This window comes from Falco punctatus (assembly GCF_963210335.1).
Source record: "Falco punctatus genome assembly, chromosome: 4".
NCBI lineage: Eukaryota > Metazoa > Chordata > Aves > Falconiformes > Falconidae > Falco > Falco punctatus.
Window position 1 is genome coordinate 28,694,345 of NC_137583.1, and position 23,759 is coordinate 28,718,103.

The following is a 23,759-nucleotide window of genomic DNA, read 5'->3' on the forward strand; positions in this document are numbered from 1 at the left end:
GGCATCTCGTCTTGCTCTGCCTTTCATCTCCCACACCCTTCGGTCTCCCCAAGAGCCCTCGCTTGTGTTCTTGCTCACCCTCTGCTCCTGCTCACCCTCGCGCTCCTCCTCGGCCTCCCCCAGCCCTGCCCCTGCTCTCCCTCAGGCTCCTCTTGGCGCTGACCCTTGCCAAGCCTCTTGGTCTGTCCTTCAGCTCCGCTCCTGCCCGCTGCCCCGCTCCCCCTCTGCCTCCTGCACCCTGATGTCCTCCACTCCCACCACACCTCCCCAGCAGCGTGACCCCCCGCTCAGGCTGGGCCCCCCCACCCCTGGAAGAGCTGGCTTTGCCCCTTCTGCTTCCCCTCCCCACAGCCTTCCCGGGCAAATCACAGAAGGGTTTGGGCTGAAGGGACCTTAAAGACCACCTAGTTCCACCCCCCCACAGTGGGCAGGGCCCCCTCCCCCCAGCCCAGGGTGCCCCCAGCCCCGTCCAGCCTGGCCCTGAGCCCTGCCAGGGATGGGGCACCCACAGCTGCTCTGGGCAGCCTGGGCCAGCGCCTCACCACCCTCACAGGGAAGGATTTCTTCCTGATAGCTGATCTAAATCTGCCCTCTTTCAGCTTAAAGCCATCACCCCTTGTCCTGTCACCCCATCCCCTGTCCAAAGCCCCTCCCCAGCTTTCCTGTGGGCCCCTTCAGGCCCTGGAAGCTGCTGTGAGGTCCCCCCGGAGCCTGCTCTTCTCCAGGCTGAACAGCCCCGACTCTGTCAGTCTCTGTCCATAGGAGAGGTGCCCCAGCCCTCTGAGCATCTCCGTGGCCTCCTCTGGGCTCGCTCCAGCAGGTCCGTGTCCTCCTTATGTTGGTGCCCTGGAGCCGGATGCAGTGCTAGGGTGAAGGGGGTCTGCACTTACCCTGAGGCAGCACCAGCAGGTCCCCCAGGCACCAGGGCTGGGAAAGCCCCCAGCCCCTCTGCCCCAGCCCTTCCCAGCAAGGACAGGGCTCCAGGAGAAGAAAAACCCTCACGAGCAGCCACGGTGCGTCATCACGCTGCCCCTTCCCAGCACAGAGCTCCTGCAGGCAGCACTGGGGACACACAGCTTCAGCCCAGCTCCAGCACCCTGTGAACATTCATGTGTCACCTCCCGGGACAGGCGCTTGTCACCCACGGGAGCCCCCGGCCACGCTATGAGGCCCAGTGCAAGGAGATTCAGAACCTTATTTAAAAATAGGATAGAAATAACTGAACACATGCCACCAGCTTTGCACTCAGGGCATCTCCTGAGGACCAAGAGGCATCAACTATTCAAACGAGAAAGCTTTTAGGAATGCTCCAGTTGGGCTGGGGCTGTCTCTCTCATCACCATGTGGGCTGGTGCCCCAGAAACTGGGCAAAACACTCATCAGAAGCCAAGTCCTTCTCTCCAGCCTCCATACGGCAGAGGGGAGCATTCCTCACCCTCACAGATACTCCCTGGAGGAGGGGAGGGCACATGACCACTGTTAGCAGCGTATAAAAGGTAACATGGAGCAACTCGAACAAATCAGCAGTGAGAATAATATATAGGGTCCCAGCTGCAACCCGTAGGTGCTGGAGAACCAAGAGGAATCGATGGTTTTGGTATGGCATTTGCAGCCACTGGCCAACAGCTCTGCAGAAGCGTAGCTGGGAACATCGCTGAGTGTTAGAGGGACATTGTGACTCTGGGGCACAAGCACTCACAGCTGGCCCGAGTTAAACTACAGGGCATTAAGGGCACAGATTTTGAGCAAAAGCATCCACCTGGGGGTTTTACCCATTCTCCCATTTCTGCTTTTGCTCAGGTTTTCATTAGGCGCCAGCATCAAGTAAAGCTTCATCTCTAGTCTAGTGGCTGAGGGACAAGAAAATATTACACCTAAACCCACTGTCTAGCTATTTTTGTGCCCCAGGTAGAGCTGGGCTCATTGCTGGTAGATAGCAGAACACACACTCCAACGCGAGCCGGCGTCACACCACTCTCATTTCAGCCATTCCTGCAGATGCTTCCTCACAGCAGACGAAGCTGTGCCAACAGAAATCTGAACCTCAGAATAAACAAGTCACCCCCAAACCGCTCCCCAAAATGAAGAGGGTCAGCAGCTGAGGCAGCACAGTCACTGCTGGCGGAGGAGGCAGCCTCTCACTGTCTGCCAGCACGAGGGAGGCACAACTTCACCACCAGCCATTCGTTAGCACCTCGCTGCGCAGCCAGGCGTTTTGCAGTCGGCGCTTTCCTAAAGGCAACATTAAGACAGTTCTACGCAGGAGAAACCTCCCGGTTCTGCAGGGAATAAACCCTGCGGACAAGCTGCACGGCTGCTTCTGAAGAGATGAGGGCTGAGAGAAGGCTGTTTGAGAAGCAGCAGCATGAGGGATAGCGGTGCTCGTGTGACAGCAGCTGCTCTCCCATCTTTAGAGGAAGAAGGAAAATGCTCTCTCCTCCTCTAGCAACCTGTGCCGATTTACTGTGGCTGGAAATAGCAACACGCCTGGTATGATTCAGGGAGGCACATGGGGTGGGATGGCAGGGGGAAGAACAGAGTAAGACCTTTTAATACACCAGGAATTCCGCTTTTGAAACCAGAAACAGAGCACTGAAATCTCCCACCAAAAGCCATCTGCACCAGTGCAGTTGCACAGAGCACAGCCCTCTTCACCAGCTTCAGATGGGTGGGGGGGACGACATATCCCCTCCTCCTCCACTCTACTGCTTTCAGACCCATATGCATAAAAAATGGGCTTGGATTCTTAATTTTTAACTGTTATATGATTGGTCATTGGAGCTGAAGCACCAAATGGAGAAGATGCTTTATGGAGATGAGGGTATAACCCCTTGCCTTCCCACACACATTTTGGAGGAACATAGGAGATGTACCAGCGCCCGGACTCCTCTGCTCCCATTTCCCCCACCCAGATGGCTGGCCTCAGCCCTAAACGATTTGTTTCTAAAGGATTAACAAAGCAGACTGCATTAGCTTCGGTGCTAGTGGAAAACAGAATTCATTTGTTCAGGCTCCGGCATCCAAAAGCAGCAGCCCAAGGCTCAGCCCTCAGCACCACAAAGCAAAGGCATCGTGCCACCACCAAAGCCATCTGCCGCGCGGTGGCAGTCCTCCTCCGGCAGCAGGACACGGTGGGGACGCCAACTGCAGCAGCCCTGGGGATAATAAACGCCTGATTCTTGTCTTCCTCTGCAAGCTCGCTGCATTATTAAAAGGTAGCAGAAAGCGTTGTCAAGCATCTGCACCATACCGTGCCGGTTCGGGGAGGGAGGGGGCCCCTTCCCGCGCGTGCACCGTGCATCTGCAGTTCACCAGCCATTTTTCTCTGGTGACAAGAACGCTCAGGTTAAATCTTGCAGCACCCAATTACAACTGAAAATTATTTCAAGCATGACAATGGGGAAAGACAGGTTACAAAACCTGAGTACGCCATCACCTCTGCAGAGCTCGGGCTGCCTAGGTAACTCCCACACGCATTTTCTATGTCTGATTTGATATTCAAGGTGCTTCAATTAGCTGTCCCTTCTTCCTTCCCTATTGCAAACTGTCATAGAAACCTCCTGATGTACAGAACAGCCTTTTAATCTTCCAGTTTGTGTACAAAGCAAATGCAATTCCACTGCCTTTTTGTTCAGCTGCTCTCGTAAGATGCTTATTTAAAAAGCAAACAAACTCCCTTCCCTTATGTTCCTCCTATTGCTTCTGTTTCAGACCATTTTCCACCTCTGTCTTGGGCAGGCTAGACAGCTGTAACTCGTTACTAGCACAGAATCTAAAAGGTTAAACCCATCCACGTTTTTAACCACACTGGTAAAGTCAAAGAATGGCTGTCTGGATGCATACACTGAGCTTAATGACCTTTTTGGTGTGGCTCTTGCACCAATTTACACTGTGCCCAACTCTTACGCATAGCTCTCTGCAGGTTCCCGTAAGGAGGGGAAAACAAAGCTGGTTTTGCTCTTTTCAGCTCTCTGTTCTGAATGGTTTCTCTCACAGGCTGCAATTCAATCCACAGCCCGGCCTCCCGAGAGCAAGACACCGCACACAAGCGGTTGCTGCTGGTGTCTGGACAAGCCACCAAAGCCACAGAGGGGGAGAAAAGGAGCAAAACTGCGTTTGTGACAAAGCAAGAATAAGCTGGTGCACTAACTGCTGCAAGCTAAGGACACCGATATGGAGGCTGTTGATTCTGCAAGGAGGAGGAGAGCGTGTGAGGAGTTAATCCATGTGGGAGGATACAAGGAACCAATACCAGCCTAGCACATACCAGGAAAATGTGTTGTTTACTTAAAACCCGAGTGCACTGCAGAAGTGCTCAATAGCAGCAGATCCACCGCTCAATGCTGCCCCCAGCAGCAACCGTTTCTAACAGATGGTACATTTGTCAATGCCGAGGTTCTCTCAAGTGTCATACACACGCCTTCGGAAGGCTGCAGGGGGGGGAAAAAACCAACCAAACCAAAAGCAGCAACAAGAAGACAAGCAGTTTTGAGAAAATTCAAACTTATTCACAAGGTTTAAAAAAAGAACCAAGACCACTCTTACAGTATAAACACGCCAATTCATTAATTTTTACTGATGGTTGCATTTATGAATTTCATTCTCGTGAAAAAAGGGAATAAAAGGAAAAAAATTAAGAAAATAGCTATTTATAGAAAACAAAACAAAAAAGGGCTCAAACAGAAAAGAATCTGTGCCGATGCTTTTGATGAGCAGTCCGATGGCATTAAACATTACCTGTGCAAGCAGGCATGCTTGAAAACCTTTCTTAGTACTGTAGCTTCAGTTCCGCAATCCAGGATTTCTTTTACGGTTGTTGGAAAAAAAAGAGCCTAATAGTTTCATACTGTATTTATTTAATAACTAAAATTCACAAATAAAAAGATACTTGCAAAGTCCTTTAGTTGTGTCATCCCCTCCTCCTCCTCCACTCTACTGCTTTCAGACCCATATGCATAAAAAATGGGCTTGGATTTTTAATTTTTAACTGTTATATGATTGGTCGTTGGAGCTGAAGCACCAAATGGAGAAGATGCTTTATGGAGATGAGGGTATAACCCCTTGCCTTCCCACACACATTTTGGAGGAACATAGGAGATGTACCAGCGCCCGGACTCCTCTGCTCCCATTTCCCCCACCCAGAGCATTCCTTTCATTTTATATTTCCTCTGTTAAGTGACTGACTGTAGCCTCTTTTTTTCCCCCCTTTCTGTCCTTGCGGGACTGCATACACGTCGAACATTGTTCATTTCTTACTCCGCCAGGCTTTGAGTCAGTGTCAAGTAGGTCCTGTTTCAGCTCAGTGCTAGTTGTTTTTTAATGGGTCTTTTCATTTCAGGTAGGTTTGTGTGTCGATTCAGAAGGCTTGCTTATTTTCTTCCTTGTTTATATCTGACAAGCTGCTGGATAAGGCTATTCATACTCCAGGAACTGTTTGTGATAGAACAGCAAATATCTGCAAGAAAGAGGTACAGCTTCAGTGTTCTGCTACATGTCAGAGCAAATTAGTATTTCTATTGATGCGATCATAAAAAATGAGAACTATTAATTTTGGTTTTCTTTTAAATTGGAAGGAATTCCAGGGACATGCCAGTTCCCAACAGTAACCGTGGATGAGGAGGAGGGAAGCCAGCTCACATCGTTTTAACAGCAACTCAGGAAACAGAACAAGTGTACATCAAGCAGCCAAACCCTCTTGCGGTACAATCCACTTCGAACCTGAAAGCTCCACAAGACTGGGCCATGTTGGTGCCCAGACAGGCAGTATTCATTTAACACTATCCTGACACAAAATACAAGAGGTGCTTTGAAGATGCAACTGTTGCTTTAGACTGACATTACCAAAGCATCAGACACTTGGGATGATCGCACACTGCCTGCCATTTCCTGTTAACAGGAGCAAAACAAAGAATCAGGCATGTGGGTGAAGGCCCATGTGTCCCAATCAAATATCTAATGTCTCAATCTGTACTCAAATCTGGTGTTTTAATAGGATGAAATTCTTCCTGTCCTTAATTACCTTATGTGTGCTGCTACATAACAGAGCCCAGCCCTGAAGCAGCTATATGTCAGGGGAAGCAGACTCACGCCTGCGGACTCTTGCCACGCCATACACCCCGACACGCTCACTGCGTGACTCTCCTTAGAACGCTTCAAAGCACTTTTGAGACTTTCCAATTACTATCTTTCCATCTCACGCCCTATGGAGCTTCCCCTACACAATGCAGATCTACTTGGTGTCAGCTTTTATCTGAACCAGGGAAAGTGGATCGGAGCTCAGACCAGCCTTTAATGACAGGGATGGGCACCAGTTGCAAAGTGTATCCTCTCCTCCTTGCCCATGGCAGTTTCTTCCACAGACATACCCTGTCCCAGGGCCAGAGCTAGCCACTTGTCACTGAAGAAACACAAATTCATTTTTCTGTTGACCTCAAAGCAGAAGTCACCTTGTCGTATCATTTAACACTAAAATTCGGCTATTACAGGACAGATTTTTTTTTACTTCCTGGTTGAAGTTCAAGAAACGAAAAAAGGGGAAAAATCTGTTACAAAAATTACAAATTGAGCATCTGTGCCTACAGCAATCCATGGAAATGTCAGGAAAAATTGAAACAACAACAATAAAGGCTTATCTTTCCAGTACCAAGCCCATAGTTGAAAATGCAAAACATGAAGACTTCAGATTACCAGTGACCTTACTCTCGAAACACGTATCAGTGCCCAATGCATCCCTCAGATGAGAACACAGAGATGCTTCCCTTGCAAGCTACTGCTCTGCACACCCAGTACTTGTCTATGCAAATACCTGAAGCTGTAACGTCACTCTGAAATCAGTTTAAAGCCAGGAGCTAAAAACCAGCTCCTATTCTACTCTTGCCTCCCATAAAACCTTACCACTCTGGTTCACAGTATTTTCTTAATGGCTTTTCTTCAAATCTTTTACTCTCACAGTAATCCAAAGGTTTTGCAGACAGCCTGGATTGTGTCACGGAGGTAAATACTGCTCTTCCACTGGATGATCATACCCCTTTGGTTTTCAGAATCCCTTCCATTAGCAAGCAAGAATTTGGAAATGAGCACCAGCTACAGACACTGCAGAGTCAAGTGATGTCCCTTGTCCTTCCCCTCTCCCTCTTCTTCCTTCAACAAATCCCGGATAGTAACGCAACATTCTGAAGCACTGATATATACACAGAGGCATTAGATAGCCAAAGAGAGAAATATTAAGCCTTCTCTATGATGAAAGGGTCTTTTAACTGAAAGGAAGGAAACCCCAATAAAGGTCAAAGTTTCCCTTCCTTTTCCCTTTCCAGTTCACAACTTACCCTTCACTGTCTAGCACATCCTTAATGCTAGCCTTGGTGATAATGGCATCATCACACTTGAACCACTGGTCCTTGTGCTGCCGGATGAAGCTGGTATAGTGCCCACTCTCCAAGGTTCCCTGGTGATTAACTACTGCAAACAAGGAATACCTGGTACAGAGAAGAGTTAATAAGTGGATCAAAAGCAGAAAAACAACGGACATTTTAGACAGAAGCCTGTGTTCATAAACACGTATAGCAATAAACCACCAGCTCTCAACATTAACCGGGAAGAGGGCATCCTTGCCCAGGGAAAAGAAGCACATTTTCCTTTTTCTGTTTTGCTATTACTGCAGCACTGCAGTCTGATGACACCCATCAGCTTTACCAATACTGGCTAGCAAAGATTTTTCTTCTAAAATAGATCAATATTGCTGCATTCCTGAAGAGGACCACTATCTAGTCTGACATTCTATTTCCCTGAATCAGTTACTCCAGTGAAACAGAAAAAGGCATTTGAGGGATGGGGAAGGAGGTAGTCTTAATTATAGCTAATCTTCACTCTTTCTAGTGATAAATTGCTGTACTGTTTAGTTGTTCTTAATCTGGAAAATCTGTACCTATTTTGAAATACTGAATATATTCAGCCTTGACTTCCAGCTTTCAGATGCTGGTGCACATTTGCCTGCTAGCCTGAAGACTAGCAGACACATCTCTGTTCCAAAGAAAGGTGTACCGATAAGCTAATCAAGTTGCTCTTAACTTTTTTCCCCTTTTCTTTTCTTAAAAAGAAGACTGAAGTCCTTGGCTCTTTTGTTCTAACCTAAGATTTTGTTTCCAGTCTTAAATATACTTGTGGCTCTTTTTCAAATGTTCTCCACTAACTCTTTCTTAAAATGCTATCCCCAAACTGGGATACAAACACAGCTGCACAATGGTAAAATAATCTCTCTAATCTCACTTGATATGTCCTACTTACATTCAAAATCCATGGAGCTCTTTTGACACAGTAGTGCCACAACAAGGTGCCTATTCAGCTGACTGTTTACAGAGCCACTGATTTATAAAGTCACCCTCTTGCTAGTGGAGTCCTGCAATCCAACCAGGACAGACACCACTCCTCGGTCCTACATGGAGGACTCTAGGATTGCCCCAGCTGCTTACCTGCATCCAGCTACTAAGCAGCTCAGGTGCCTCTGCTCTCATTAATCCTCTTCATTGTTAACAGCTTCTCCAACTTAAGTCATTGCAAACCTCAACACTGATCAGCTGTTTTCTTTGCTAACACTTTAAACACCATAAATCTCATCAGTAAATTGCTATGGGCCACACGTAACACCTGTCTGGTATCTGCTCCTATGACAACTGCACTGAGACCTGGTTAGCTAGTTTTAAAATCTGTTTATTGTGTGATTCCAGTTTCTTAATGAAACTTTTAGTGCCAAATGAAGTGCCCTGAAGAATTTAAATACACATCAGCACATGAACAAGGTTTTTTTAACTTGTAAACTCATTTAAAAAAAAAAAAGTAAGGTTTGTGTGACCACCTGTATTCCCACAAAGCTATGGATGTTGGTTTCATTTACACTCCCTTTACATCCTTGAGCAAGTCCCATATCAGCCCATCATTTATGCCGACTGGAATGAATACCTGCCCAAGAGAATCCAGAATTGCTGGGGTCATCTACTTGGGACTTTGAGTGTCAGTGTTCTATAAACTTTCTTTCAGTTCTCTGGAACTCCCTTTGCTACTGTAATAGAATTAGGATTATTTAAAAGGAAATACCCATTGCTTTTAATTTTCCACATGGACCAATTGCTGGGGTTATCACCTTCAGATCTGACAGTCAGCTGCCACAAAGCCACAAAACAGTAGGCAACTGCAGTGAACGAAGCTTTCTTTTGCAACAGTTCAGACTCACTGTGCTGTCAGATTGGGTAATGCCCTTTGCACCACAGCATACACAGCGGAGCATCTCCTCCTAGAAGCCAACTACCTTTCACAATAGGAGTCACAGAATGTACCACTTACTTATTATCATTGTTTAGACTATCCGTCGGCTGCTGGTACTGCCCGTTCATTCTGCTCTCTTTACTGCAACACACATACACACAAAAATCCAGTCACTTAAAGCAGTGGCTTCCCAAACCGAGGAAATAGGTTTTAACTGACACATCCTGTTTGCCAAATCCAGATCCTTATTCAAAAGCACAATGCTGCTTAGCAGCAGAGAAGCGCTGCTGATTAGGATGCTAAAGATGCTTTATTTGTTCTTGCAGCAATGCTACATAAGAGACACCGTTTTTCCTCCTGGTCAAGGCTTCAGTGCTGCAAATACAGATTTGTTTACGTCAAATGTCCTATCCAAAAAGCCTAAAAACAGGTTAAGAAAAGATTTGTATTTTAAAACTGGAAAAATATCTAATTACATCAATCCTTTATCCTGTGATGGGTCAATCATCCTGGCTCTGACTTGTAAATTCATTTTGTGTTTTGACAGTAGCAACAGGATTATGCTGTTGATTTCATAGCCGATGAAATTCAGATTACTGAGTTATGCCTGCTGATTATCCCATCTATATTCCATTATGCTTGATACCTTTCATCAGCAGAGCCTGCTCTATCCAGGGAGAATTCAGCACAGAGGAACACAGAAGTCTCAAAATCTCCAGAATATACTGGAATAAGCCATATATTCTTGATACATCACTATTTGACAGAGCTTTGGGGCCCTCCTTTCTCTCCTAGCAGAAGCATCAACTTTTCTTCAGGGCAGGGGGGTGGCAAGCTTGAAATTGGTAGTAAAATTTCAGCATCAAATACAGCCCCCTGTGTGAAGAGATGCCATGTTTTGGGGCTTTCTGCATTGCTTCAGATATAAATTAAATCTGAATATCCTTTTTTATATTTGAATGGAATACCTGACAAATACTTGTTATGTGAGCTAATCAAATTCCTTTCGTAAAGGTATAGTTATACAAATGTCATGCCTCTTACAAACCTGGCATGTGGGAGAAGTCTTACTGTTTAAATATCAATTAGAAATACCTATTTTAATCTGGACTATGCTTTTTCTTCTTGCAGCATTCTCTAAATAGAAGTTGAACCTATAAAAACAAAAGCCCCCAGGCTTTGCGTGTGTGCAGGAATGAAGAGGAAGGAGTTTTATAACTTCAGAACGACTAGGTTAGGCATTAGGTTATGTCTAGCCTGCCTAATCACACAAGATACTGGTAGGTGAGCACTCAGGGGATGGGACCCAAAGCAGAGATCTGAAGGCACGATGGATCCGAGTCTATACATTTAACATGCAACCAGAAACATAACACACATTAATAAAAAAAAAAAAAAGAAATGCTGAAATATAAAGCTTTTTCTGGCACACAAAACCTAAAAATTTATCTAAAAATTAGGTTTTGAAAAGATGTACATTTCAAGGAGAAGCTCACAGCAGAAATATCATTATACATACTGTTCTATAACCTTGATTCAATGATGTTCCATGTTTCATGATGCACACGTATGAACCGGTAAACAGTTCTGGCCATGTCTTTGGGGGATTTTGTTGGTACACACCTGGAAGCCATGAATGGTGTCATGTCCAGCTCCAGCGGAAACGAGACATACGTAGTGATCTTTCGCCTCAGTTTGGCTGAGTGTTCAAACCGCTGGAGACAAAATGGAAGAATTGTTTTTTCTTTAGAGAAAGGCTAACTTTTCTGTCTTGTATAAACGTCTTAGGAACAGTAACATTAAAGCATATTAGCAGTCAGTATCGAGGGACATCCGCAGATTTTTTTCTACCAACTATTTAGGCTGGGAACCCCCATCTAAGTGGTAACTCACTTCTACCAACGGGGGCTGGGGGGAGGATACGGTATTAATTAGAGTCTTTACTTTAATATCTATATATAGAAACTTATTCCCAACTGACATTAAGAAAAAAATATATTAAACAGAGAGAGCACGCACAGCCTTTACCCAAACCAGTGTTTGTGCGACGCACTATTCAAATGTACGGCTGCTGCCTACACCAGCCACAGAACTGGTGACAATGGAAACTTGGCATCAGATTCACACACTTAATCCACCCATCCAATCATCTCAAGTGACAGGAGTCAAGCCTACACAGGAATACCAATTCAAATTAAGGCAAAAATGGAATATGATAATAAAAAAGCCTTGTCCCTTCGCCAAAAGGAGCCTGCAGTATCCACCAGCCTCTCCTCATCTTCTCAATTGAACATTAAATGGAAACAGGAACAAATACCAGAAAGAGATGAATGAGTTTCTATTTAAAGGCAGCTTCTCTCCCCATTTCTCAGAAATTCTGCTCTATTTACACTTCAAGTTAATTATTTTCCAATTGTGGTGCCGTAACAATTCCCTAGCAACAGATCCAGACATGAAAAGCTAAGACTTCTGCAATTCTTATCTTTTGTGTTTCTTTCTTGCGTTAACACATGAAATGAAATTTGCATTTTGCATGGACAGGACAACACAATCACTTAGGGAAAGTAATTTATTTTCAAAAAAATCTTCCATCATTCTGGGTAACACAAATACTGAACTGAGTGAAGGGAAGGGACTGAGCACATTCACATCGCCTTCCTCAAAGAGCAGAATCACCTAGGTATTGTCTTGCCAACAAAAAAAACCAAGCACCCAGCACCCCCAAAACTCCCCCCAAAGGCCAAGCAGCCATCCAAGCACTCCTGAAACCTCAAGTCAGTCATGCAAGAATACTCTTCAGGAGGACCGCAAACAGCCAAAGCAGAACAAAGGAACCATGCTACCATCTATTCCAGCCAGGCTACTTTCTTTGGCATGTAACACTGCGTATCATCTTGGTTAATACTCCAGATGCAACTGAAGAATTGCTGGCGTATATGGGGGTGAGCATCTGAAGGTATGATTGTCCCAAACAGTCTGAAAAGACCTATGATTACAAGAGATGGAATTCTTTCCACCTGTAGCACCTTTTCCAGTAGAAAACAGAATCAATCTTTTCTCATGAATACAGACCTTCCTGTGGCATTCTGTTTTCGTGTCAAGATCTCTGCATTTCATTAACAAGCTTCTGTACAAGCCAGAATTTGAAAACTTAAATTGCTGCTATGCTAGATATGGAGTTGCTATGCAATTTAACAATTCCAAGCTACAATCATTGCTAGAAAACAGTCCGTGACTTGCTCAGTGAGACCATGACACTATAGTTACATGGATTAATAGATTTTCCACTATGAACGTACTGGCCTAGGTTAGAGGACTACTGGAAAATAAGCCAAAAAACCTGCTTACATGCTACAGCAGCGTTCGGCACGCACTTTGCCATGACAGCTACAAGATAAAGGTCTAATTCCAACACTATTGAAGTCACCCAGGTGTTTTACTGAAGTTCAAAGCCTAGAAACGGTCCACCAGAATTGAACAACTGAACAAAGTCTCTGGAGCAAAAGGCTGGAGCATGTGTTCTTTCAGTTCACCATTCCAGAAGTGGAAAGAGAAGCACCACAAGCCTTAATTTGTACACAGCACATAGGCTGCAGGTTTAAAATCTGTTTCCAGTCATCATGGCCATAGGTAATATGCCATTTTCCTTCATTTAGCTTATGTGACACTAGTATCATCATCAGATAAGCAGTTTCTTGAAACACTGGTCATAGTAAAAGCTGAGGCCAGTGACCATCAGTTGCTGCCCAGAAATGACAGGACTATCATTCTGTCCCAGGAGACACTCAAGACCTTAGAGGTCTGCATCTGAAAAGCTCAAGCAGATCAAAGATGCAGTTAAATTACTAGGGTGGCTGCTTCTATAGAGGCCTGTGGCATCACTTTTCGAGGACCCTTTTGCCTCTTGACGCAGAATGACCTTCACCTTCTGCGATACCTGCCTACTTCGCACCAGTCACACACTTTATGTTTAAGCTATAAATTGTACAGGACTAAATATCTGAGGGCACCAACTATGACATTACCTCTCATCATTGCACCTGAAAATCTGGATTGGAAAGGCTGGAAATTACATTACCATTGGGAAGATAGAAGAAGCCTTCTCCACTGCAACTAGTAACTTTTTAATGCTTTTCCTTCAAAGCAGAGCTCCTCTGTGGCACTCTTCCAGTAGAAGTGTCGGGTAAAAATTTTTACCATGAATGACTGGAGATTGGTTTCTATGCTCATTCAAGTATTGTACTAGCCTTCCACTACGTTTCTAGATTCTGGGTTTTTAGGTTTCCACAGACATACTGCAAAGCTACATTATAGATAACATAATACTATCTTAATAGAAAATCTAGCTGGGCATGCAAGCTGTTCTTTATATTAATTTCATATCATAAAAGATTAGTTCAGTGAAATCCAGAACATATGTCCAGGAATTTAGCTCATCCTCTCAGAGAGGAATGCACTTCCTCTGCTCTGACTGCCCCCTGTGAACTTACTTTGAGATGAAAACAGGCCACAATGGGTAACTTCTTCATAGTGAGTTGTTTGGTGGATTCCTGGTAGCTATGGCAACCACTACATTTGATTTTGGCACTGCTTCCTAGATGTTCTGGCCTTGTAAACCTGAAAGAAACATTAAAAAGCAAAAGGGATGCACAAAACAATCAGATGCTTTTCCACACATGCTGAAAAAATTTCATTTACTTCTGGGTCACTGGACCCACAAGAGACAGAGCTCATGGCTTTTAAGTGTCATTTTGAAAAAACCCAACGCCTGCAATGACATAAAGTGCTATGGGTCAGATATCCAAATCTGACATTTATCATCACTCTTCTTGGGAACATTGTGCTGAAATGCATCAATGTCTGAGAAAGGAGCTAAATGTTTGTTCATCCCCTACAACAGGACAGCTACTTTTCATGCAGAGAGCAAAGATCTTTTGTTTTCAAAACCAAAAACATTGATGTGGAAGTTCTGAAGCAAGATGACACAACTTCTGTGCTCAGCTGCATGCTGTCTGCAGGACACTCTTCCACCTTGTAGCCCTCCAGGGCTAGGATCAAAGCTCTGAGATGGAAAGGGCTGTAAACACAAAGTTCTTTTCAAAATACAGTATCTTCCAAGAAAACCCAAGTGTTGACAACTAGGAAATCTCTTTTAAAATTTTCAGACTGAACTACTCAAGGGAGCTATAGGGAGAGGCTATTACAGAATAGGGAACTGCTTAAGAGAAAATATACTGCCTCTGCGTTCTCACAACAGATTAAAGCAAAACATGGCTCTCTTTCAGAGACCGTCGGCACCAAGAAGGCTAGTGGGGTGGACTGCTAAGTCATCTCCAAGCTTAGCCTTCCACAGGACAAATGATCATCTCTCCAGAAGCTGCTCTACAACTAGGATTTTTGAGATTAAATACTCTGAAATATAATTGAACGTTTTACATTAACACACACACTCAGCATGTGAGGGCAACATGGTATCAGCTTGCCACCAACATTACCCTTCTGTTTATGTGGCCTCTACATTAAGTGATCATCACAGCCTCTTGGTCTCCCCTCCTGTTTAACACTATTTCCTTTTCCTAGCCTATGTACTGTTTTCTGCTTTTTGATTTTTTTTCTTAAGTCTGTAAAAAATTCACTTCTATCTTTGTTGTTACTGTTGTTTAGGAATGCCTACACCTTTCTGGGTTTTGTCATATTCCTGTTCAATCCCTCCTTTTCCAAGCCAGCTTCAAGCTGCATGGCCACACTGGTTGACATGAAACCACATACTCTCCTTGTCTGAATCTAATATCCAACCTGTTTGCTAACTTTTGGGTAAAAACCTAGACCCATACTCTTTATCCATTAGTGTTCAACTTCTTTCCAAAATCCATACTCTTTCAGAGTATCTTTGAACCTGGATGTTTTTTCTTCCCCATCATCATCTCTCTCTGATTCTACTAATCCCCATGTTGAAGAAAATCACTAGAATTCAATCAGTTTTGCCTCTTGATGCATTCTTGCATCAGCAATTTCTCATTTGTACCAATTCCCTTGTTTTCTTAAAAATACTGATCTTAAAAGTATCAAGAGGGTTAGAAAACAGATGTCAGAGGCTATGGATTTTTTATTTCAGGAGGATTAGCTTTGCTCCAGGCTACAGGTAACTTCTTCCTCAGACAAATATCTTTGACAAGTATCTGCATTTACCACAAGAGAATGACTTTCAGGTCTGCTAAAAAAATCCAAGTTAACCGTATATGAAGCCATAACGTTCCCTCATTACCTGTTTCCAAGATGCCCAAGTTTCCGGCTCAGAATTATCTTTTCTTTTTGAAAGCTCCACTCCTTTAATTCTTAATGCCATCCCCACAACAGAGCTGGCAGTAGCTGACCCTCAGTTCTGCTTAGAGCAAAATCAGATTCATGCTTGGTGTTGTAAATTAGATAAATATTAAATGCATTATGAGGTCTTTATGTGCTTGCTTAGCTGACATAACCAAGAATACAGAAATGGACGCTAGTGGTTTGGATCATTTAGAACCACACTGCCGGGCAGCAGCCAATGTAAAATTTGTTTTCTTTTTGCATTGCGTGGCAACTGGTTTTGATTGCTTATGGTTAGGCTTACTGTTGCTCTGAGCCTTCTTTGCCTTCTCACTTTCTCTTACGCAAAAAAAAAAGTATAAAAATGCTGTTTCGGGATCATGCCATGACAAAGCATCACTTACTCCCACTGTTCAGTGTCACCTGGAGAACAGAACGAAGCCAAAATCTTTTTAACCCACCAAAATTGTATTTGTCTCATTTCATACCTTCGCAAGCAGTCTGTGAGAGTGGTGGTGCCTGATACATGGCTTTCCCCATTTACGACACTGCCATCACTCCCCGGACTCAGTGGCCAGAACGGGGTGGAAGAACCTGGCAAATCCAAACTGATGTCCCAAAACGGGTCTATCGTTGTGGAAACGCCACTACGAAAAAGAAAAAGAGTTTAATACATGTTTAAAGGAAGTAAAATTAACAGTCTCTCTCCCTTTAGGGTGCACACCAGACACTTTGAAGAACCATGGGATCTACATCACCCCTAGAGGGCACTCAAAGACGATAGAAAATACAGTTGCTCCAGAGGGCTCTCCCAAAACTGACTCTTTCGGAATATTTAAAAGCCATGTGTTTTAGGAAACATATGTGATGTACTTAATGCAAAATATATGCATTTAGTATGTTCTCCCACTCACTGGAGTTTGTTCACTGAACAAGCAGGGTTACTCAAGAGATAGAGGTACTGGTTGGACTACTGACCAGTACAAACCAGTACATAACGCCTATGATAGCTACATGCAATCCAACTAGTTTAGAAGCATGGCTCGCTGGTCAAGACAGGGAAGATGGTGCTTATGGCTACTTCAGTAGAGTGCCAGATACTTTTGCTATACAGTAGTGCACTGAATGAAGCTTTGCAGTTCATATTAGCATCTCCTACGGCATTTGGAATTTGAGAAGCCAAAGAATAATTGCATCAAGAAGCAGCGTATGTTGCTGATCAGATTTCTCTACAAGACAGCTGAAGACAAGCCAACAGCTAGACTACGGAAAACGCAACTAAAAATTTTAACTTGTATTGACTCAAATCTTTCCTTCCAACATTTACATTTTTAAGAGAACTCCAGAACTTCGGGGTCTAAGGTCCTAATTTGGAAGCATTCTCTGTTTGTACTCATTATGCTGATTTTTTTGAGTTCTCTCTTCCTCTACAACTAGTGTCTTTCACTCTGCAAGCTCATTAAGCCTACAACGTTCTGCCTTTTTTCCAGCTTCCTTTATGCAAAAGTTGTCAATTTTCAAAAGAAAACTCCTTTTGTTGAAGTTTCATCAATGCTAATATTGTGTCATAACATATCAAGCTTTTCATTATATCATGTAAGGCCTGGCTCTACCAGGCAAAGAACAAAGTTTCATATGTTTTCCTTACAGTAAATCTCCCGCAAATCTCTCCAGGAAGCTGAGAATAAAAGCAGATTCAAACAAGCACAGCACAACAGTCCATCTGCAGGACAGCGTGCGTAATTATGAAGAATGCATGATGGAACAAAAAACAAGAACCCTGACTTCAGCACTATGGCAACACCAAACATCTTGAAAGAGAAGTCAACTTGCTCCAGTACACAGAGTAGAAGAACGAATGCATTTTTCCTTGCTCTTGTAAAACATTCATTTGCTGGTACCCGAAATTACATTAGATATCAGGCGCTCTGAAGCCTCTCCTGGTGGTATGTGAGGCTCCTAACTGTGGGAAAATATGGTTGCGTATCAGAATTTTCTTCAACTGTAGTGGCAACTACATACTTTCATACCCAAAGGGATCTTGGAAGTCTTTTCCCCGTGAACCTGGGGAAGAACAACTTTTCACAGACCAGTAAAACCTTTATGTCCCTAAGCCTGTAGTACTTTCCAGGTAGCTTTTTTGGTATGTCTTAATATATGATAGTTCACTGGCTACGGATTGCATTTAGCTGATACTGTTATTTCAACAGTTCTTGTCTCACTGGAATTTTGCTGGTATTTTATTGGTATTCAAGAAAGAAAAGATTCAGCACATCGTTGCACTGGAGGGTGTGCAGATAACAAATCAGAGTTCAGAACCAGAAAAAACTTACTGGCAGACTTGACAGGTAACATCAGACTGCAGTCCGCCTGTGAAGATTTGGTCTATGATGCAGTTACAGTGGTTGGGGTTGTTGGCCTTCTTCCCATTATCATCACCTGGAGGGATGCAAACACAGACTCAGAAGTCAAAAATCCTCTGAGGTCACAGCGGTTTCTCTCGGACTGTGTCTCCAGTAACTCTTTGTAACACAAACTTATAAACACACTGCAAGTTCACATAGACAATATAGAACCCTGAAAATGTTATGCATTGAAGAAGACCCAAGGACACAAGAAGAGAACTTCTAGAAAAATATAAAACATAATCAGAGGGTGACTAGAGGCAGTTAACTCCTGTAGAGGTGAAGCTTTAAGCAGTTAGCCAAACCCCTACCTCCCTTTACAGAGGTTCGCTTTGTGCTATCTGGTATCAGTTCCTAAGAGGAAGGAGTTGCCAACGTGGTTCATAAAAATGAGTATTTCAACTTCACTTAGCACCATGCAACATTTGTATCTAAACAAACCGCCAGCCCTTTACCACAGAAGCACCGGGTTCTGCTTCGGCAGAGTATTCAATAGCACATTATTTTCCCACATCAACAAAGGAGAAACGTCAACAAATGCAACTTTTTTAATTCTATCCCAGGCAACTTCTGAGAGTACAGTGAGGGCAGGAGGTTTGTGCAGACCCATTAATCTCCAGCCTGCTGTCCTTCCAACATAAATGGGTGTACTTTCTGTTTGCACCAGTGAGAAAATAAGAGATGTCCTTATCTGAAGCGGGAAGCGCGGTGTCTTCCTCCAGCTTCTTCAGAGACACGGCAATCCTCTCAATTCCCAAGTGAGACAATGAACACATTCCCACCTTTTAGGGATTATAAACTGTCACTGCAGGTCTCAGGAGCACAGCAATTAATTTTTATTGAGTGCTAAGATTAGGCCAATTCAGCTTTCTTAGACTAACCAGAGCATTAAATAACCAAAAATTCCTTGGCACAGTTCTTGCCTTTGAAGCCTACTCCTTCCATTCCTCGTAGGTGAACTAGGAGTGACACGCTTTTTCTTTGATTTCCAAGACTTTTCTGCTTATTTTCCTTGGGTAGGACAGATGCAATTGGTTTTCCTTTGTACAGAGATGCACACACAAACAACTTCACAGCACCAGCTCATTATTTTATAAAGTCCCTGTTAAGATACCTTCCAATCTCCTACAGCAGAAATGGGGCTAGGGCAGAGTTAAGTTTTGCCAGGTTTCCTAGCATCTGTAACTTCCTAGGAAGTATTTAATTTCTGAAACTGGACTACTAAGATGTTGACTCCTCAAATCCCAGCTATTCTTCAAAACCAATTTATTTCTGGTCAAGCAGATTAAAAAAAAAACACAACACAACACACCTGAAGAAACTAAAAGCACAGAGCAAAAACCTGCAACTTTTCTTGTGTCTAAGGTGCTCTACCTAGAGTCTTCTTGCAGCAGGAAGGAATAATTGTATTTTTTTTCCAATGAAGCTTTAGAAGTTTGTTGAAAAATATTATATAAACTGACAAAGGTTCCACCTGACACTGGAAAAGCACACAGAGGCGACACCTACACTAAGCTGCAATGGGCCACTTCAGTTAATTAGATCCTAAATGCTGCTGAAAAGCTCTCACTCAGCTGCCTCTTCAGAAACTTTTGTTTGAATTGTCAAGAAAAGCATCTTGGTTCCTTAAAATGGCTCTTGAACAAAATACTCTAAAATTAGATTTCAAATGTGTGAGGTTCAAGTTGGGGGTTATCAGACCCAGTCTCAGGCATTCCTTGACGGGAATTTCAGCTAAATCTTGCTGAATTTATTATAAGGTCTTGATTATGCTAAGGTCTCGATTATGCTAAGCTAATGAATGGAGCATACAGTATGGAGATGGTACAAGACATTCTTCACCTTTAGAGAAAGATCACTTATAAGCTCTAAAGACTATGTGCAGATTTTCAAAGAAGAATTTAATGTTTTTTATCTTTTTTAAAAACTCTCGCTTTTCAAGAAGCAACATGCAACTGCCACATCCCTGTAATCTCACCATTTGAAACATTATCTCCCTCTGTTTTGTTTCGAGGGGGCAGAAGCAAAGAAACAGCATCTAGAGGTTTTCCATGGACCACGGGTACCATCCCTGCTGGACACCTTTAACAGGCAGCCATTTCTGCCGGCAGGAGAGAACCAATACTCCCTTTTCAATTATACAAGTCAATTAGGATCAGTGATGAGAGGGTCTCAAAAGAATATCCTGCAAGCTTGTTTCCAGCAAAAACAGAAGGCCATTACCCACTCAACATTATTTCCCATGACATTTGGTTGGAGAGGAGGAAAAAAAAAAAAAAGAAAAAGAAAGAAAAAAAAGATTACCACCTACTCACACTTGTCAATATGTAACAGATGCTGAGAGGAGGTATATTATGCAGCTGAGAACTAGAAGCTGCTAGATTGTTGTACTCAAGTTAAGGTTCCCTTCAACATTTCTGTCTTACAAAGTAGGTTTTAGTTTCATACATTTTTTGTTTATAAAGCTGGTCATAATTCCTACTAGGAAGATCAGCAGCTTCTTTGTAAGACATTGGACAGCACAAGACTAAACCCAAACCTGAAATACATCAATGTATACACCACTGTAATTACGAGAATGGCAGAAAATTGAGTTTAGAAGTTTGGATTCAAATTAAATGCAACTCTTCTTTTAAAAAACCCAGAAGTTACTACTGTGCCTGTGCAATAACTAAGCTTATTAGAACTTTTGTTCAAATATATAGGCATTTAATATACTACTAAAGGTAAATCATACATAGCAACTGTAAGAACAGCTATAGATTAATTTTTAACATTGCTTTTGGTTTTGAAATAAATATAAGTAAGTTTTGCCTTCCATTGTGTATTTTAAATTAGAAAAAACAAATTTTAAAAATGCCAGATTTTTAAAAGGGCATTTATCAAAACAAGACATTAATGTTAACTTTTCTGCTCTACTGTGGCCCCCAGTGTCCTGAGCATGTGGCTTATTATTCTTTATGGCAGAGTAGCGTACACATAAATTTTTTTATTTAGGATCATAGCAGATGACATGTTTCACAAGCATATGCTTTAACGGTTCCTAAGAACATCATGCAGAATTCATAGAGCGGGGTAGTGTTTTACTCCCAAATCTCAGCACGGCATTCTTTCTCTGTCACGATACCTAGCACCAGGCTTCACGTTTGCTTTGCAGCAGTCCTCCTTAAAGATGAACACAAAGTGCTTCACGAAAACCAGATAAATGAGGAATAATCAGCTTTAAAGTACTACTGGTTTTTTTGATAGACAACAGAGTAACATTGGCTGAATAAAGTTTGTGATAAAAATACAGGATTACTTAAATTTTTTTTTATCTTGTTTTTTTGAACCTTTGTGTACAAACACCCATCTCTGCCACACTCTGTTGCCTGACAGTTGTTGCTATTGCAATAAATAACACACACCCCCCATGGCCAGTGATTTCCCTGGTTTGAACACTAACTTTGGAACTGCGGTCTTGGTCCATACAAGAAAACAACAATTCTGGTTTAAGTTTCTCCACGTTTGAATGTGTCGGAGACGAAGTTAGTAAACTACAAAGTGTTCAGACAATTGGAACCTGACTGTCAGTGCAGTTTGCAGAATTAGAACCCGGAGTTTCTTCCAGAGCACTGATAATTAAGATGTATCCGACATGTCGACTAAAAGCTGACCCAATGCTTTACAGACTGAGCAGAAATACCCATTATTTACATTCCTCTAACAAATGAAGGGCCCTGCAACTCCTGAAGGATCCCACATGCAGAGTGGAGTATACTTGGCACTTGTTCTCCACAGAGAGTCTAAGAAAACATGCAAGAAGCAACAGATCAATGTCTGCTCATTTTCAGCATCTTCTATAAACCAAACATAGTCGAGAGACTGAAAATCAAAGTTGTTGTGCATTTTGAAGATCAAAGGCAATACATGCCAAAGTCCAGGTGAAGTGGTCAGACTTTGGTACAAAGGTGGCCACTACCTGCACAGCAAGGCTGCTTACAGTGTTACTCTCATAAAGAAGCTACTATCCAACGTAGAGTAAGTTCTGAATCTCATTTGGAAGCTTTTGTGGTGAGAAGGACCACAAATACCAACGTAGGATGACATTGCAGAACTCCTGAGCGTTGCCATACCAGCAACAGAGAGTGGAACAGCACAAAATGCAGGTACAACTTCAAGTGTCATTTATAGCAGCAACGTTGGAAAAAATTCAGATTCAAGAAAGCTCTCGCTTTTCCAGTTGGAGTATGCATCTAAGGAGAGACCTTGTGCACACTTTGGGTGACCGGTAGAGAAAGAGGAGTAATGAATAGCTTTTTTTTTTTTCCTCCACTGGAATACTACTTTCCAGTTAGACCATCTTTCTCCAGCTGTTGGAATGGAAACCAGTGATGCACAGGCATGACAAGACCTGATCCCTTTTATTCAGAAACATTTTGTATTCCTCCAGAGCACAGAGGAGCCCTGGTAAGTGTTCAGAACATGCCCTGCACAGATGCTACAGCGCAGCACAACACTGCCAACACAAGGAGAGCCATCACCCCCAAGACGGGATTTACGTGGGTGGTCACACAGGGATCCTGGGCTTCCAAAACCTTACAGTTGCCTAAAATGAAGTATATATTCAACCAGCATTAAAAAACCCCACCAAACCAACCAAAATGAACAACTACCTGTGCCAGCCAGCCTATATCATCATCTCAGAGCAGTTAATTTTATACTTCGTAGGATGCAGTTTTATAAAACTTATCTTTAAATGCACATCAAAATCATGTATTTTTCCTAATTTACACAGTGGCAGACATCAACAACAAGCATTCACAGCTCTCTCTGACTTGCATTAGGACACCTCTTAAGAAGTTGAATAAATGGAATGGAAAAGGAGTAAGTGATCAACGTCAGCCAAACAAGTATCACTGGATATTTATACAGTTCTTAGCATGAGGAACACTTTGATTTACTTTTGTGTCTGAAGCCTTTGTGATCACAAGTAATGTCCAAAAGCTGGGGCTTTGGGACAAAATTTTCCCCATGACTTTATTTTACTTCACTATGTGTTAATCTTAGAACTTGATTAATACTGACTGGAAACTTTAAAAGTTTTTTTGATTCGGTAAATTATTTAGTATTGGCAGGGGAGTCATTATTTATTGTAGCTTTAGGACTTAATTCTCACTATTAGTAATAATATTTTTACATATGTATACTTCACATTTGTGTGTGTGCCTGTGTGCATATACAAGTGGGAAAATGTTCTCATTACATAGCAAACTAGTTCATTCCAGAAGTGGTTTATCATGACCATACTTGAAATTCTGGTTTAGATTAACTTGTTTGTTTCCCACACAACTGCTCAACCACTTCTTTTAAACTACCTTGATGTGGTATAGATTATTTACCATCGTTAAATAAAAGTCTTTCAATTTCTTCAGAAACAGAAATTTAAGAACCTGGGTACACAGATGTCAAGGATCTAGTGCTAATGCCCTCCCACTAGCAGCACTAACAGTTTAGTTACGCCCATGCAAGTAGGCTCTAACTTCAGGATATCCATCAAATAACTGAATTTCAGTCCTTGTACTGAATGCAAATGGTACCTTTCCCACAATCCAAAAAAACTCAGTGTTAAAAGGTGCAAAACTCCCTAATGCAATTCAAGCTGGCTAAAACCCCTATGAAACTCAGTAACAATTCAGAAGTCAAGTGTTTTTAACACATTTGTGACATCCAAGAAGTAGTAAAAGAATACATCCGCATGCATACACTCTTTCCAACAAAGAATGTCCGACATACCATTTTTTCAGTTTT

General features: G+C 42.7%; 1 protein-coding gene across 3 annotated transcripts in view; it reads right to left on the bottom strand.

The window, feature by feature from the left end:
• Positions 1 to 4,836: 4,836 nt before the first annotated feature.
• Positions 4,837 to 23,759, bottom strand: part of USP22 (ubiquitin specific peptidase 22) — a 111,567-nt gene continuing 92,644 nt past the window's right edge. For all 3 annotated transcript variants that reach the window (XM_080385967.1, XM_080385966.1, XM_080385968.1), the window contains 7 exons: positions 17,898 to 18,003; positions 16,053 to 16,211; positions 13,749 to 13,875; positions 10,882 to 10,973; positions 9,337 to 9,399; positions 7,326 to 7,475; positions 4,837 to 5,455 (listed from right to left, as the gene is read on the bottom strand). In XM_080385967.1, the coding sequence (XP_080242093.1) occupies positions 5,413 to 5,455; positions 7,326 to 7,475; positions 9,337 to 9,399; positions 10,882 to 10,973; positions 13,749 to 13,875; positions 16,053 to 16,211; positions 17,898 to 18,003 (740 nt within the window). In that variant the 3' untranslated portion in view covers positions 4,837 to 5,412. The remainder of the gene's footprint in view (positions 5,456 to 7,325; positions 7,476 to 9,336; positions 9,400 to 10,881; positions 10,974 to 13,748; positions 13,876 to 16,052; positions 16,212 to 17,897; positions 18,004 to 23,759) is intronic.